The sequence below is a fragment of the Leucoraja erinacea genome, chromosome 23 (genome assembly GCF_028641065.1).
Source record: "Leucoraja erinacea ecotype New England chromosome 23, Leri_hhj_1, whole genome shotgun sequence".
Classification (NCBI taxonomy): Eukaryota; Metazoa; Chordata; class Chondrichthyes; order Rajiformes; family Rajidae; genus Leucoraja; species Leucoraja erinaceus.
The window spans coordinates 10673280-10689653 of record NC_073399.1 but is presented as its reverse complement, the minus strand read 5'-3'; the positions used below and the strand labels follow the sequence as shown (position 1 = coordinate 10689653).

General features: G+C 38.6%; 2 protein-coding genes across 2 annotated transcripts in view; both read left to right on the top strand.

Annotated features, from left to right (window-relative positions):
- The window catches only part of LOC129708218 (endonuclease V-like), a 180107-nt gene that overhangs the window by 43785 nt on the left and 119948 nt on the right, over positions 1-16374 (top strand). The window lies entirely within an intron of this gene.
- LOC129708501 (E3 ubiquitin-protein ligase RNF213-like) overlaps positions 1-16374 on the top strand; it is a 69421-nt gene that overhangs the window by 37124 nt on the left and 15923 nt on the right. The window contains exons 15-25 of the mRNA XM_055654327.1: positions 877-1075; positions 3747-3943; positions 4921-5043; positions 6380-6490; positions 10340-10585; positions 10862-10943; positions 11035-11069; positions 11175-11272; positions 13648-13801; positions 15043-15208; positions 15330-15421. Of these exons, the coding sequence (XP_055510302.1) occupies positions 877-1075; positions 3747-3943; positions 4921-5043; positions 6380-6490; positions 10340-10585; positions 10862-10943; positions 11035-11069; positions 11175-11272; positions 13648-13801; positions 15043-15208; positions 15330-15421 (1503 nt within the window). The remainder of the gene's footprint in view (positions 1-876; positions 1076-3746; positions 3944-4920; positions 5044-6379; positions 6491-10339; positions 10586-10861; positions 10944-11034; positions 11070-11174; positions 11273-13647; positions 13802-15042; positions 15209-15329; positions 15422-16374) is intronic.

Below are 16374 nucleotides of genomic sequence, written 5' to 3'. Positions count from 1 at the left end.
CCCCCCAACCGCACGTTGGGCGAACAGGCCCAACGGGTCTGTACTTGGTCGAGTAACTTTAAAAAAAATCCTGGTGAGTTGATTTTGTGCTAGTGCTGTTTTGACAATTACTTGTTCCTTTGTTACTGAAACTCTAACAGATCCTCATTTATAAACTGATTTAGATTTGTGGTTGTGGTTTGTACACTTACAAATGTCATAAACACTGAGCAACCTGAGGGATATTGTGCAATATTGTTGTATTGTGCAATACAGGGAGATATTGTGTGAGGAATACCCTCAATAACACCATCCAAAAGCATCAATCAAGAATCATGACATCAAGCAACCTTGGCAGCTATCACCTTAAAGAATGGTCTTGTATACCAAACCAGAACATATAACTCAATGTCTATATCCAGAAATTGAAATTCTGTGCTCAAAATGATGGTGGCGGCCCGACGATTATATATATTTAAAGGTACAGATTAATATTTGTAAGATTGAGAAATTAAAGGTTATGGGGGAACTGGCACAGAAAAGGAATTGAGGCCGGGATAAAATTGAGGCCGGGATAAGTCATCCATGATCATGTTGAATGGCGGTGTTGGCTAGAGTGACCAGGCGGTCCACCCCTGCTCTTAATTTCTTTTTTTTGTCAACCAGTCTAACATCTCTGTCTTTAGTAACACCTGTTGCACTTTCAGGGCTATCATTTAGGCATTGCCATTTCTGTGCCATAACCTAAACAGTTAAATTCAACCATTTGTACGTCAGAGAATCTGTGTAACTCTTTCATCCATTCTTTCTTCATTTCTTACTCAGAAAGAATATAGGATGCATTCACTTTCTGTAATGTATATGTCGAATTAATAAGCCATTTTACTCCATGTTTAGGATTCAATTTACGAAAAATCTCAGTGGTGTTCAATACAAGAAAAAATTGCTTATCTAGCCCAAGAGGGAGAATTCCTTCAGATGTACATTCAACATAAGAGGAAACAGATGACAATAGAAATGCTACAGATAATTGCCAGAATTCGCCTCTGTTTTGACACTGCTGCCCAGCTACTTTGTGAATCGTGTGACACAATTGGTAATACTGGATTCTATCTTTATTCAATTCACCGTTTGAGAAGAGCATGATCACTTTGCGGCCAACTAGATTGGTCAACAAATCAGTATTTAAAATTTGCTGCTCTACATTCCCAAGAACATTTCCTCTGTACACATGTACACATACAATATGTAAACATACACATGTACACATACAAATGTCCGTGGAGTCGGTTGGTGGGGGCGCTGCAAGCCGGCGCCTTGTCAGCAGCTTGTCCGTTTTGTTTCTACTTTTTTTGTTTTTTTAGTATGTTTTAATGTATGCTTTTAATGTCTCTCTGTGTGTCTTTTGTGGGGGGGTAAGGGGGAAACCGCTTCGGTCGACTCCTCCACGGAGAGGCACATTTTTCCAGGTCGCCTCCCCCGTGGCCTAATAGCAAGGATCGGCGCGGCCTTTCCCGGAGACGGGCCCGGGGCTTCAGCACGGGCGCAGCGTGGACTCTCGGCGTGGAGCGGGTGAGCCCTCGCTGGAGCTCGCCGGAGGTGAGCGCTCCGTTTCGCTGGCCCGCGGCAGCCTGAAGCCACGGTCTGCAGAGTTTCAGCTGGCGCGGCGTCGAAGAAGAAGATTCCACCGCCGGCCCGCGGCCAACTTCTACCACGGGCGCCGTGGCAACTTACCATCAGGAGCAGGGTCCCTCGCCAGGGATTCCTGGAGAGGAGCTCCAAATCGCCGGCCCTGCAGTCTGCGGTGCTTCTGGCTGCGGCGCGAACTTTAAATCAACGACCGCCGGCCTGTGGCCTACACCAGCCTGAAGCCGCGGTCTCCGGTGGGGAGGAGCCGATTCTGGACTTACCTTGACTTTTACCTTGTCCTTTTACCATCTGGACACCCGCAGCAACGGCTGCGGAAGGTTGAGGTCCCGACCACGGGGGGAAATGGAGGAGGACTGGCCAATTTTTGTACCTTCCACCACAGTGATGATTGCTGTGGTGGATAGAAACATACATAGAAACATAGAAATTAGGTGCAGGAGTAGGCCATTCGGCCCTTGAGCCTGCACCGCCATTCAATATGATCATGGCTGATCATCCAACTCAGTATCCCGTACCTGCCTTCTCTCCATACCCTCTGATCCCCTTAGCCACAAGGGCCACATCTAACTCTCTCTTAAATATAGCCAATGAACTACCCTCTGCGGCAGAGAGTTCCAGAGATTCACCACTCTCTGTGTGAAAAAAGTTCTTCTCATCTCGGTTTTCAAGGATTTCCCCCTTATCCTTAAGCTGTGACCCCTTGTCCTGGACTTCCCCAACATCGGGAGCAATCTTCCTGCATCTAGCCTGTCCAACCCCCTTAAGAATTTTGTAAGTTTCTATAAGATCCCCTCTCAATCTCCTAAATTCTAGAGAGTATAAACCAAGTCTATCCAGTCTTTCTTCATAAGACAGTCCTGACATCCCAGGAATCAGTCTGGTGAACCTTCTCTGCACTCCCTCTATGGCAATAATGTCCTTCCTCAGATTTGGAGACCATGGAGATGTTTGTGTTAATTTTTTATCGTGTATTGTGTGTTCTTTCTCATTGTACCGCTGCTGACAAATTCATTTCACTGTGCAATGTGACGAATAAAACTGATTGTATTGTAATATGTGGGATATTTTCAGTTCTGGCCTGATTTGACATCATTTAACTGAGCAATAACTAATAATAGTTGGTAGGGGCTAGAAAGAGCACACTACATTTCACTCTAGCCGTTGCTCATTTTGTTCATGAAAAGGTCAGTTCTAACTGTAATGATTGCAATGATGAATAATCTAATATAGAAGAGAAAGTGTGCGAAATTCACAACAGGTCAGTCCGCATCTGTGGAAATGGAGAATTTTATTTGTACGGAACCTACCGGACCTGAGTATTTTTGGTATTTTGAGGTTTTTTCTCTCAGATTTTTTGCATTGCAATGATTAGTTTTTGAAGCCTGGTGGTAATATTATGGGGTGTAATCAATATTGAGTTATGAGTTTTGTGGGGTTACAGATAGAATGAAACTCTTGCTTGCAATGCTATTACCACACAGACAATACACAAAAGCATAAATTAATCATAAATCACACACAAATTCTCCAAAACAGTGATAAGAAAAGGAAAGTAACTGCTCTTGAACTTAGAAGTGGGGACTCCAGGCTTCTGAGCCTTCTGTTCAGTCATAGCAGTAAAGTCTGGATGGTGGTGATCTTTATGATAAATACTATCCTCAAGGAAATGCCTCGTGTAGATGCTGTGCATGTGATGGACGGGGCTGAGTCCGCAGTCTTGTGCATTATGTGCATTTGAATTGCTGCACCAGGCCATCAAGAAACCAATCAGGAAACTTCCTATAGTGCATCTGTAGAAGTTTGTCAAAGTATTCAGTGAAATGCTGAATCTCCTTATACTTCTATGAAAGTCGAGGCACAGCCTTCGTGATTACATGTATGTGCTGAGCTCAGGACAGGTCATCAGAGATGTTATCACTCAGTAATTTAAGCTGCTAACTCATTCCACTGCCAACCCACCAATCAAAACTGACACGTGTATCTGATGCATAACAACGCTAATTTCTATCTATCGACATCTTTAAATAACAATAGAAGTAATTGTTACGCATAAATGTATTCTTAATTTGGTAGATGGGCCACGTTAAATTTTAATTTTTACTGATTTGTATTTCCAGCTCAGGATTCAAAATATGCCCGTGCAAAAGAAACTTTCCTGCATTGCATTAAGAGTGTGATTATCAATCGAGGAAATGATTGGTTCAAGATTTATCTTGTGCGAAAGTTGTGTGGTCTAAATGGAATAGAGTTCGTCCAGGAGCTCATAATGAATGACCAATTTTCATGGATCTTTCCCAAGGAAGTTTTACAAAGGGTACAAATAATAAACTGTTCATTATTGACCAATGGTTGAGATTAGTTGCAATTGTCGTCTTTGTTTTAGTTGATATTGTTTCCTTCTGATGCCAGAAAGGTTGAGTAAAATTACAAAAAAAAAATGTTTTGCTTAAAATGTTGCTCTTGCTAGTATGTTGTAGCCCATTGTACTCTACTTTTATTCATGAAATATCCTAAAAGAAATAAATAAATTGCAAGAAATAAATATTTATCTAGTCAAGCCCACAGACGTACATTCAACATAAACAGGCTACAATAGAAAATTAATATTTGTAAAGTGCATACATCATACCTCTTCCTTGAACTCCTTTGTGGTTTAATTAATTTGATTCAGCTCAGCATTCTGGAGTGGTCGCACAAGAAAAGATGCTATTGCTATACAGAAAATACATCATTTTATTTAGATATATATGAAATTTAGCCAGGAAAATTGATTTTCAGAAAACATCCAGATTAATCATTTCCACAGATTCTACAAAAACACTTCTTTAACCACATAATAGATCTAATAACGGCACATCTGGTGTCAATTGTTAGATTTGAAATGCTTTGCACCTGGAGGCGAGGGAAGTTTAAATTGATTTCTTATTGTAACATAGAACAAGACAATTAAGCCTATTGAGTACATTCCAGTTCCCACACGACAGTCCCATTCTTATTTCCCTGTTGCCCTACAATTTATCCTTCTCTACATGTCCCTCAAGTCTTCTTTGAATCTTTTGCCCTTACTAACACTAAGGCATATTGTGTAGAGATGATAAATAGCTCAGTGATATAGATAATGTTGCCTCTGAAGAGGTTTTGGGCAACCTTTAATTCTTATGGAAATATATCCAGTAACATTCATAGGCCTTTGAATGGGAGGTATAAAGATGGAGAAAAAGTAATGGATAATGAAGACATTTCGCAAAATCTCCTGAAAATTACCTTGCTTTATCTTTTTTTGGTTTTCAGAGAGAGAGTATTGGCCAAATTGATCGTTACCTTGCATGTGGCAAAAATTATCAAATGTTTCGTGATGCAGTATTCAAATCCTTTGTTTTTAGTGACCCTAAAAGTATTGAAGAAGCTAAAAAGGTATGAGCCAAAATACCTAAAAGTAAGTCGGCCTTGAAGCCAGAATATATTTGCATTCAATTCAAGTGAACTAGCCTAATGCTAATTTGGAGTTCAACACTGGTGAAGACTAACCTTTAATGAATCATTTCATATGTGTGCACATTCAGTAGGTAGTTTGCAGATGGTACAAAGATGAATGGGAAAGTAACTGAGGAAGAACCAATGAAAGGGATGCTGATAGTTAAATGTGAACAAAAAGATGTAATACAATATAATGTGGTTGCAATATTAGAAATATGGCAAAATATGGTATTATTTAAGAGTGATTTGTGATTAGAGTTCAAAATGTCCTCGTGTAAATCATGGGAAGTTGTCATTTAGTAATTAAAACAAATGAAATGTTAGCTTTTGTTGCAAGAGGGTGGAGTATAAGAGTAAGGAAGTCTTGCTGCATGGTGTGAGCACACATGAGCTATTGTATTTAGTTTTGGACTCCTCGGGTAAGAAATCATACATGCCTTACAGGTGTTGCAGCAAAGTTTCTTTAGATAGATTCCTAGTTACGAAGTTGTATTATGAGAAAACGTTGAGTAGAATGTGCCCATCGACGGTGGCGCAGCAGTAGAATTGCTGCCTTTCAGCGAATGCAGCACCAGAGACCCCAGGTTCGATCCCGACTATGGGTGCTATCTGTACGGAGTTTGTACATTCCCCGTGACCTGCGCGGGTTTTCTCCGAGATCTTCGGTTTCCTCCCACACTCCAAAGACGTACAGGTTTGTAAGATAATTGGCTTGGTAAATGTAAAAATTGTCCCTAGTGTGTGTAGGTTAATGTGCAAGGATCGCTGGTCAGCGCGGACCTGGTGGGCCTGTTACCACGCTGTATCTCTAAACTAAACTAAACTAAATTACAAGTAGAAGAGAAGCATCAGATTCGGAAATGGCATGAAGTGGTAGATATTTGGACATTGTATCTTTTGAGGGGGTGGGGGGGTGAACCAGGAGGGAGAACAGTGGCAGGATTAAGGATTTGCCTTTTAAAATTGATCTGGCCCAAAGACCTGTGGATCAGAGTAATTAATATATTCAATGCTGAGGTAGATTTTTGGATTACAGGGGAATTGAGAGTAATGAAAATCAGACAGGTAAGCTTGATTTGAGATCAAGGACCAGATTAGTCTGAAACAGCCAAGAATTGGAGAAGAGTCAAGGGACTGAATAGCCTTCTACTATTTGTTATGTTCCTGTTTGGAAGGATAAGCTGGACAATAGCATTTTCATTGTTATTTCTGGAGTGAGTGTGATTGATTGTTCTGCTTTAAAGTAATCTTAACTAAAATTATTTTACATTAGGTTTGCAAATGCTCTTCCAAAGAGAAAGGTGTTCATATGACCCTCGCAATATTCCGAGAATTCACTATTCTGTACGCATCAAGCAAACCAAGCGACCATCCAAACAAAGATGTAAGTCTGGATAATTAGTGAATTGGATATTAAGTAGCTTGAACACAATGTTGCTGTTTTCTGCTTGTAGATTATCATGTTTACGGAGCATGAGTGATAAGGAAAGTTTTATAGAACATAGAAGAATACAGCCTAAGAACAGGCCCTTTCCACAATGTTTGTACTGACCAGAAGCAATATCCCTCCATTCCCTGCATATCCAAAAAGATTTGCTTTTTAAAATTGATGCCATGATCATATTGAATGGAGGTGTTGGCTCAAAGGGCTGAATGGCCTACTCCTGCACCTATTTTTCCATGTTTCTAAAGTCTCTTAAATGCTACTATCGATCTACCTCAACCAGCACCTCCAGCAGTGCGTTCCAGGCAATCTCCACCCAGTTTGTAAAAAATATATATACTTACTCACTCTCCTCCCCCCACTCACTCATCCCCTTTAAACGTTGTCCCTCACACCTTAAAGCTATCTAATCTAGTATTTAATGTTTCCATCCTGAGAAAAATGTTTGGCCGTCTGCCTTATCTGTGCCTCTCATAATTTTATACACTTTTATTAGATCTTCCCGCACCTCTAGAATTCCAGAGAAAACAATCCAAGTCTGTCCAGCCTCTCAGTGTAGTTAATACCACCTAAGATAGACACAAAATGCTGGAGTAACTCAGCAGGACAGGCAGCATCTCTGGTGAGAAGGAATTGGTGACGTTTTGGGTTGAGATCATTCTTCAGACCACTTAATCCAGGCAACATTCTGGTAATCCACCTCTGCACCCTTTCCAATGCCTGTAATGGGACGACCAGAATGCACACAGTACTCCAAATGCAGCCTAAAGATCTATAAAGTTGCACCATGACTTCCTGACTGCTATAGTCAATGCCCTGACGTATGAAAGCAAGCAGTGCATATACTGCTTAATTAATCTACTTGTGTTGCCACTTTCAGGGAGTTACTGACTTGAACCCCAAGATCCCTCTGTTCATCAATGTTGTTCAGGTTCATGCCATTAATTGTATATTTTCCCCTTCCATTTGGCCTCCCAAGAGCACACCACATTAACAACTCCCATCTGCCATTTCTCTGCCCATTTCTGCAGATAACCTATATCCTGCTGTAAACTTTGACTTTCTCACAGCCTTCATCACAGTCCGCAACCCCAACAATCTTGATGTCAGCTGCAAATTTACCAACCAACCCATCTATGTTTAGGTCCAAATCATTTATACATAATATCACGTACGGCAGAGGTCTGTGATAGAGGATTTGGAAAAGAGCGGCATTATCATAGGTTGGGAAAAGTTTATATCATGCATTTTCTCCACAAACAGTCCAGTATAGCATGACCAGATACAGAGCGAACTCCCCTAATCTTCAAAGTGCAATTCGGCAAATTGTTCGGCACAGATGAATTAGGCCACATTATTGGGCTTTTGCACTGTATAGTTCTGTGACTTCATGACTCTTTATGACAGTAGTTCAAAGCATTTAACTGGTGAAGAAGCCACCTTTTAATTCATGCTGAAGTCAGGCAGTTTTAGCAGAGTTACTAGAGGGCAAAATACTAGTAGAGGCAGCGGAGAAAACCTCGAGGTGGCTCTGGATCAGGAGAGGAGATCCATGGGGAGGATGTCACCTGATCACAAATGGTGGTCTGATCAACCACGGCTGGGTCGCATGGGTGTAGGTGTCTGATGTTGAAAGATCCAAAACACCCAATGACCCCAGGTTACATCACTGATAATATGTTCAGGAGCATCAATAGATGTATTGTTATCAAATAGGAGGCATAGCTTTAAGATGAGAGGGGCAAAGTTTAAAGATGATGTACAGGGCAAGTTTTTTACACAGACGATGGTGAGTGCCTGAAATGCGCTACCAGGGGTGGTGGATGAAGCAGTTACGTTAATGGCGTACAAAAAGGTTGGATAGGTATATGGGTATGTACAGAATGGAGGGATATGGGTTATGTGAAGGTAGATAAATGATGTTCTTGGCAACATTAATGTGCACTATCTTTTTATCTGGGAATATATTTTTTTGTGATTGTTCAGCACTGCAGAATTGGCTCCAACAGAATCATGTTACAAAATGTATTTTTTAGCCCTCATTTTTATGCTGGATTTAATCCCACATCCGTAAAGACAGTATTCTAAACACACAAAAGTTAGCAGAGTCTGAACCCTGGCAAAAATAACTAGTATATAATTTATTTGAAAATCTGCAATGAAAACAGAGACTTGTTCGGGAGGAATGCTTCCAGTTTTTAATTATGTTTAAATTTAACAGATTCTGATTCTAAAACTTCAAATTCTGATATGATTGCCGAATTTGTGCAGTATTCTTATCTATGATACTCCATAGACCCACCGTATAGTGATGTAAATTATATCTGAAAATAAAATGTTTCATGTTCAAGAACAAGAAGGCAGATTATTATCTGAATGGTGTCAGATTAGGAAAAGGGGAAGTGCAATGTGACTCGGGTGTCCTTGTACATCCATCACTGAAAGTAAGCATGCAGGTACAACAGGCAGTGACAAAAGCAAATGGCTTGTTGCACTTCATAGCGCGAAGATTTGAGTATAGGAGCAAGGGGGTCCTACTGCAGTTGTGCAGGGCCCTGGTGAGACCATACCTGGAGTATTGTGTGCAGTTTTGGTCTCCTAATTTGAGGAAGGACATTCTTGAATTTGAGGGAGTGCAGTGTGGGTTCACCATGTTAATTCCCGGGACTGACATTTGATGAAAGAATGGATCGACATGGCTTATATTCACTGGAATTTAGAAGGATGAGAGGAGATCTTATAGAAACATAGACAATTCTTAAGGGATTGGACAGACTAAATGCAAGAAAAATGTTCCTGATATTGGGGAGTCCAAAAATAGAGGTCACATTTTAAGAATAAGGGGTAGGCCATTTAGGACTGAGAATTGTGAATCTGTGGAATTCTCGGCCACAGAAGGCAGTGGAGGCCAATTCACTGGATGTTTTCAAGAGAGGGTTAGATATAGCTCTTAGGTCTAACAGAATCAAGGAATATGGGGAGAAAGCAGGAACGGGGTACTGATTTTGGATGATCAGCCAGGATCATATTGAATGTTAGTGTTGGCTCGAAGGGCCGAATGGTCTACTCCTGCACCTGTTGTCTATATTTCTGTGTTATCAGTGCATTTAGTGAAAGTATCACATTTAGAATTTTACAAAATGCACTGCAACTATCTAGAAAGGCTTCTTCAGCAGCAGGTCCTCAAAGCCACGATGTATATCACCTGAATAGACAAGAGCACATGGGAACACCATCATCTCAAGACTGTGCTACTTGCACACCAGTTTATAAATTTATCTTTTGTTCTTTCATCGTCTCTGTAGCTAAATTCAAGAACTTCTTATCATTGAATCATGCATTGGCTTTTCACTTACTGGTTAGCACGCAACAAAACTAAACAAAACTGTTAGAGTATCTTCACATTGTTTAGTGGTTCAAAAAGATCACTCACCATTGTTCCCTCAAGACCATTTAATGTAGCTAATATAGTTTTAGTTTATATTCTTGTCAATAATAATTTTATAACACTGCATAACTGGTTAACTCTCCTTTTAAGTATGTTTTTAATTAACATTGATTTTAATACTAAAAGTTACATTGGAGGCACAAGAAACTGCAGATACTGAATCGTAAAGGACTGAAATTACATTAGTAAGAATACAAGGTCAATTAGGGAGTCTAGATTCCTGGATATATAAAAATGTCACTGCAATCTTCATTCTTTAGGATTTTGATTCTTTATCTAACATTTTATTTTGTTCCATAGTTCGGTTTCCCAAGTGAATTTCATTGCTTATGTTTTTTCAGCAATGTGACGTTATTGCGAAGTACATTGAGGAAGAAAATGTTTTTCACTCTTCCATGTGTAAGAAGTTTGCTATCAGATTACTCAAGAATGACATTCCTGGACTTGAAATTAATCCAGGGCTAAAGAGCCAGGAGAGGACGATTATCGAGATAATCATTCATGCAGCAGCTGTCATCTTGTTCAGTGAGGAAAATAGCATCCTGACTCCACTACAGCATCTATCTTTCCAACCTGCTCTTATGGTGGTATGTTCTTTGCTTATATTTTAATTTAACATTTTGCTAATTGAACATTTTCACAGTCGTTTTTCTCCTGCTTGCCATGTTAAAAGTGAAAATAACTGTTGCAATATCTGGACTTCAGACATTTACATTTGCCAAAAATGCTAATTGTTCTTTCAGTTGTAAAAACTGCTGAAAATAAACTCTTGAATATCAAGAATATAAATGAAAATATTTCTTCATGTATGAGAAAAACATTATGGCAAAATGAATTTACCCTTTTGTTAAATATACATTTAGAATGCGTTCCTACCCACAATGCCTGAAGATATAAGAATTGAAGCTAGAGGATGGGCTGCTTTACAGAATCTTGCCATGTATCGTAAGTAACAAAATCAGCCTTTATGAGTGCATTTATCTATTTGAAAAATGTTCAGTTTAATCATTGGCAAATATATTTGTTTTTCTGCCAGAATGCCCAAATGGACATCCTTGCTTTGTCGGAGAGGTAAATTAATATGCTCTATTATTTCTTATTTCTTTATAAACTGTCAGATATTTTCAATACTACATACACGAAGCATGGTTTTGCATTTCTGGTTTCTAATTCTAGTGTGGTCGACCTATGGAAGTAGCCCGTTGTCCTGAATGCAAAGCTGTAGTTGGAGGACATAATCACAATCCTGTTAGTGGATTTACTGCAGCTGATATGTAAGAACATTTCCATTCTGGTCAAAAAATAGTACTCTTGCATAAATCTAATCAAACTGTTACATGCAAGCCATGCTACTATCAAATGGATACTTGGAACCTTTTAAAATTTCTAAAATTAGCTTGTTTTTTTTTCCCAGCGAGGGAGATTATAACCTCTGATATTGGGTTCCGTTTAACAAATATTAAGTCATGCTCAAGCGTCCAGAAATATAATAAATGAATATAACTGATAGCCGTAGTTGAAGTCATATTTAATTATTAGTTATTTATTTATATGCAAATTTGTAAATGTGTGTAAGAGACGAACCTCTTCCATAAACTTTCTCACGATCTCTGAACTGTACAGTAGATGCAAAAGTCTGGAAAATGCTATTACGTAGGATAATATTTTCTCTCACCGTGTGAAAGATTTCATGGGAAAACTGATTGTTATGTGTTAACTGTAACTGTGTTGATCTCAAAGCAACTTTTCAAGACTTATTGCAGACCTCCCAAAACCTGTAGCCAAAACAAGCAGAAAGGCAGCAGGTTCATTCAAATGCCACCATTTGCAAGTTCCCTGTAAGAAAGCAGGCTACCTTGGAAATATTTAGCTGTTCTTTCATCTTCATCATCTCTATTGTGCCTCTGTTTAAGAAGGGCTGCAAAGTATAGAACAAGAAACCAAGGATCAGTGGTAGAAATGTTTCTGGTGAGGATATTGAGGGATAAGCTATTCAAGCATTTGGAAAGAGGGTGGATTAGATATAATGGTCTTGTGCATCGTGAACTTGATTGCATTTTTTGAAGAAGTAACTAAGACGGCTGATGGCAGGGTCATAGATGTAGTCTATATGGACTAGCAAGGCCTTTGTAATGGTTCTGCATGGTAGTCTGCTCTGGAAGGTTAGATCACAAGATCTTTGTATACTGCCTCAGTGAAGTCTACTATTCTTACACTACAGTCGTTACACTTTTGAACCATCCAGGGAAAACTAGTTAAGAGGATACAGATACAGGATTCAGACCAGCCTGAAGAAGGGTCTCAAACCGAAACGTCACCCTTTCCTTCGAAAAAGAGATACTGCCTGTCCCACTGAAATATTCCCGCTTTTTGTGTATATCTTTAGTTTAAACTAGCATCTGCAGTTCCTTCTTACACATAAGAATTGGCTTTGTGGTAGGAAGGAGAGGGTGATTTTTTTTTGGACTGGAGGCCTGTAATTAATGATGTGTCTTCGGAATCAGTGCTGGTCCCATTGTTGTATATCATCTATATCAACGATTTGGATGAGAACATACAATGCATGATCAGTAAGTTTGCAGATGACACTAAAATCAGTGGTCTTGTAGAAGATAATTATCACGAATTACAGCAGGATTTTAATCAGCTGGGCATGTTTGTCAGGAATGGATGAAGGATTTGAATGTAGAGGAGTGTGAGGCTGCATTTTGGGAAATCATTTGGGGAGGTAGGGGGGGTGGACCTTCGCTGTAAATGGTAGAAAAGATTTATAAGGATGTTGCTAGGACTCGTGCCTTAGCTCTGGGAGATGTTTGACAGGCTCGGACTTTATTCTTTGGAGGGTATGAGGCTGTGGCGTGATGTTACAAATGTGTATAAAATCATGAGAAAGATAACTAAGGTAAATGCACAGTCTTTTTACTAGGGTCGGGAAATGTGGAGGGCATAGGTTTCAGGCGAAAGGGGAAGGTTTATCAGAAACCTGAGGGCAAAGTTTTCATAAGAGGGTTGTGGGTATATGGAATGAACTGCCAGAAAAAGTAGCTGAGGCAGGTACAATGACAAAGGACAGGTATATGGATACAAACGTTTTAGTGAGATCTGTTCGTAAATGGGACCAGCTTAAGATGGGGCACCTTGGTCCGTATGGACAGGTCGTGCTGAAGAACCTGTTTCCATGCTATCATGCCTCACAGGATCTATATGTTGGAAGAATCTAAACAACAGTACTGTAGGGGTATATTCACTTCAATGATTATAACAGTTCAGAAATGCACAATCAAACCTTGTGAAAGACAATTTAGAATTGGCAATGAATGCTAGTCTTCCAATAATGAATACATTTCATAAATAGTTTTTAAAGAAAAGGTGGACTGATTATTTTCCTAATTGATACAAAGTAATTTTATCAGTCAAAAACTTTCCTTCAACTAACTTGTTGACACACATCATTTTAGGTATGGATGCCAGATTTGGGGATTCTAAGCCAGTGGTGATAAGGAGTTGCTGATTCCAGCTCTTTGGATCAGCTGACAATGGGATTTTTTCATTTAAATGATATATGACTGCAATTTATTCAATCTAACATGACTTAAACATTTCTAATCTTTATGAAGGATTAATTAAAGCAAATTTATCTGATATTTAGGATGGACAGAACACAAACGGGACACATCTTAGGTGATCCCAGGAAAAGAGAAACAATCGTTGCTCCTGACAGACAAATGTCCTTGGTGTCACTTTTACTTGTGCGTCTGATGACACATGTGGCTATGTTTATAGGAACTATGGAGGATGTCAAGGTATTTAATTTATAAGGATTTGGTATTAGTAATCATGTATATCAGTTAAATGCATATGTTTCTAGACAAAATCTAGTTTGCATTGCTAGTATTTTGTATAGACACTGGAGTGGCAGTTTTTGAAAACCCCTGCTTAAACAGTTGTATACTCCGTACTCTTGATCTTTTTTTTCTCTACCCGTTTTACTTGAGCTTGGCTTGATTGTGTTTGTGTATAGTATTATCTAATTTAATTGGGTAGCATGCAAAACAAAGCTTTTCACTATGGCACGTGAGAATACACATGACAATAATAAACCTCATGTTGACAACAAATAGAACAAACTTAAAGAGACGTTGAAGTAAATCAGAAATTGGTGACTATTTTAATAGATGCCTACAAATGTTATAAAGGGGAGTAATATCTGGCACTGTCAGGAGATCTATAGCTTTGCTAGCCTTAGAAAAGTTGATTTAGGAGTGAGATGATTCAAGTTTCCTGGTTGATATTTCAGTCGTCTTTTATTTAAATATTTGCAAGTAGATTTTCCAATTAATGGTGCTGGTAATTTTGATTGTAAAATCTGATTAAAACTAAGTTGTAAGAGTAAGTTGTTTCAGCATTGAAAGATTGCAAGAACTTCTATGTTCGACATCAGGATGCATTCATGAAAATATATAAATGTCATTATGTACCTTCTACCCTCTCATCAAACATTTTACACATAAATTGTGACCAGAAGAGAAACTGTACCATATTTGTGGTCCCTTAGAATTGCTGATTGGTTCCATGACAAACCTAACAGTAAATAAAATTGAGCCTGAGGTAATATCATGTATAATCATATAATGGATATTGCAAGTTATTCCATTTTGCAGTGAACTGGAAAAAGTGCATGATCTTTGTCATTTATGTCAACCATGGATATAAAATATAGTCAGCAGGACTAATCAGAATAAAGATGAAAATGAAGTGTAAATACAAGAATAATTAACTAAATCAGGCTAATATACTGGATCTGGTATCGTACTCGAGTTATCATAGAATTTTTAGATATAAATACCCACGTCTCAAAAAAGAGTGACTATTTTGCACAGTTTGAGATTTTCTTTTAATATGGCACAATACCAACTTGTGCACAAATGTGAGTAGATTGCAAATGTTTTTAAATATTGTACATCCTTAACTTGCACTCAAATTGCAAAATTACCTCAATTTATAAATTATCTTTTAAATTTTTTTGTTCTACATTTTTTTCCAGTCAATAGAACAAATTATAAAACCACAAGTTCAAAATCCAAGGGACTTTCTCTGGTGTCATATCAAAAAAGACATAGAACAGCTCAGGAATTCACTGGCAAAGACTATCGATGAAACGGCAATAGTTGTTCATCTCTTTCTCCACCAACTCATTCATCAAAAGAAGCGTAAGTATCTGTGTTTAAATAAAGAAGCAAAGTAAGGTCATAAGTATTTAATAGAAGAACAAATGTATTTTTATTTCTGTCACTAAAATTCTCTCTACTTTTTAAAATATTATATTTCTAGTCCCTACATTACCAGGAAACCTGTCCACCAAGGCACAAAGGAAAAATTGGGAGAGCTCTATTTCAAAAGAGGTGATAACTCCTGCAGTGGAGGTGAGATCTATTTAATAAAGTAATATTTAAAATACATGCCCCTGGAAAAATACACCATACATGTTTTTAAATTAAGTGATGCAACTATATTTTAGAGTTCTGACTAACCTGAATTTGCAAATCCTCTACTCAGCAGTAGATCTTAAAAAGAGCAAATTCGTAGTTATTCACCTTCATTTGTTGACTTCAAACTTCAGATCAAAAAACCCAGCATATAATCACTTTTATTGATGGAGTATGCCATGGAAACAGGCTCTTCCCTCCCTTTGTCTTTACATCTCACTCCTCTTTGCTCCCAAAGTTGAATCTGAATCTCTTCTCTCCTTATCTGACACCCTTTTGCCCCTTTTCATCTCTAGTCTTTATGCACCTGTCTGCCAATCAAGCACCTCTCACCTGCACCAACTTGCTGGGCTTTGTCCCACCCACCTCTTTTCCAGCTTCCTCACCCCCTACTACAATCAGTCTGAAGAAGGGTCCAACCCAAAACATCATCTATCCACATCCTCCAAAGATGCTGCCTGACCCGCTGAGTTACTCCAGTACACTGTGCATCTGCATTTGTTTGTGTCTCTTTCTTGTTTAAAAATATATCGATTCTGCTTGCACATGCAAATATGCCAGTTCAGTTTAATACTGGTGGTGCTTTCAGAGCATTGGTAATAACAAATTAAGATAATGCTGTGGTGATGAAGTAGATCAAGCTGAAATGTGGAAATGGAAACTGACACACAAGATCAAATGGAATTTTAAGCTTATTGCTCAGGAACAACACAAGAAATATATTTTTGTTTGGACCTTGACAGGGGTTCCTCGTAATATTAATGGATTTTCCATGCAAGCAAAATAAAGCATTTTAACTTTTCAAAAATGTCTGTTTCTAGTAATCTTTCATTTTTTTTCTCAACAATAATCAACATTTTATCTGCATATATTTTGAAAATTTACCTTAA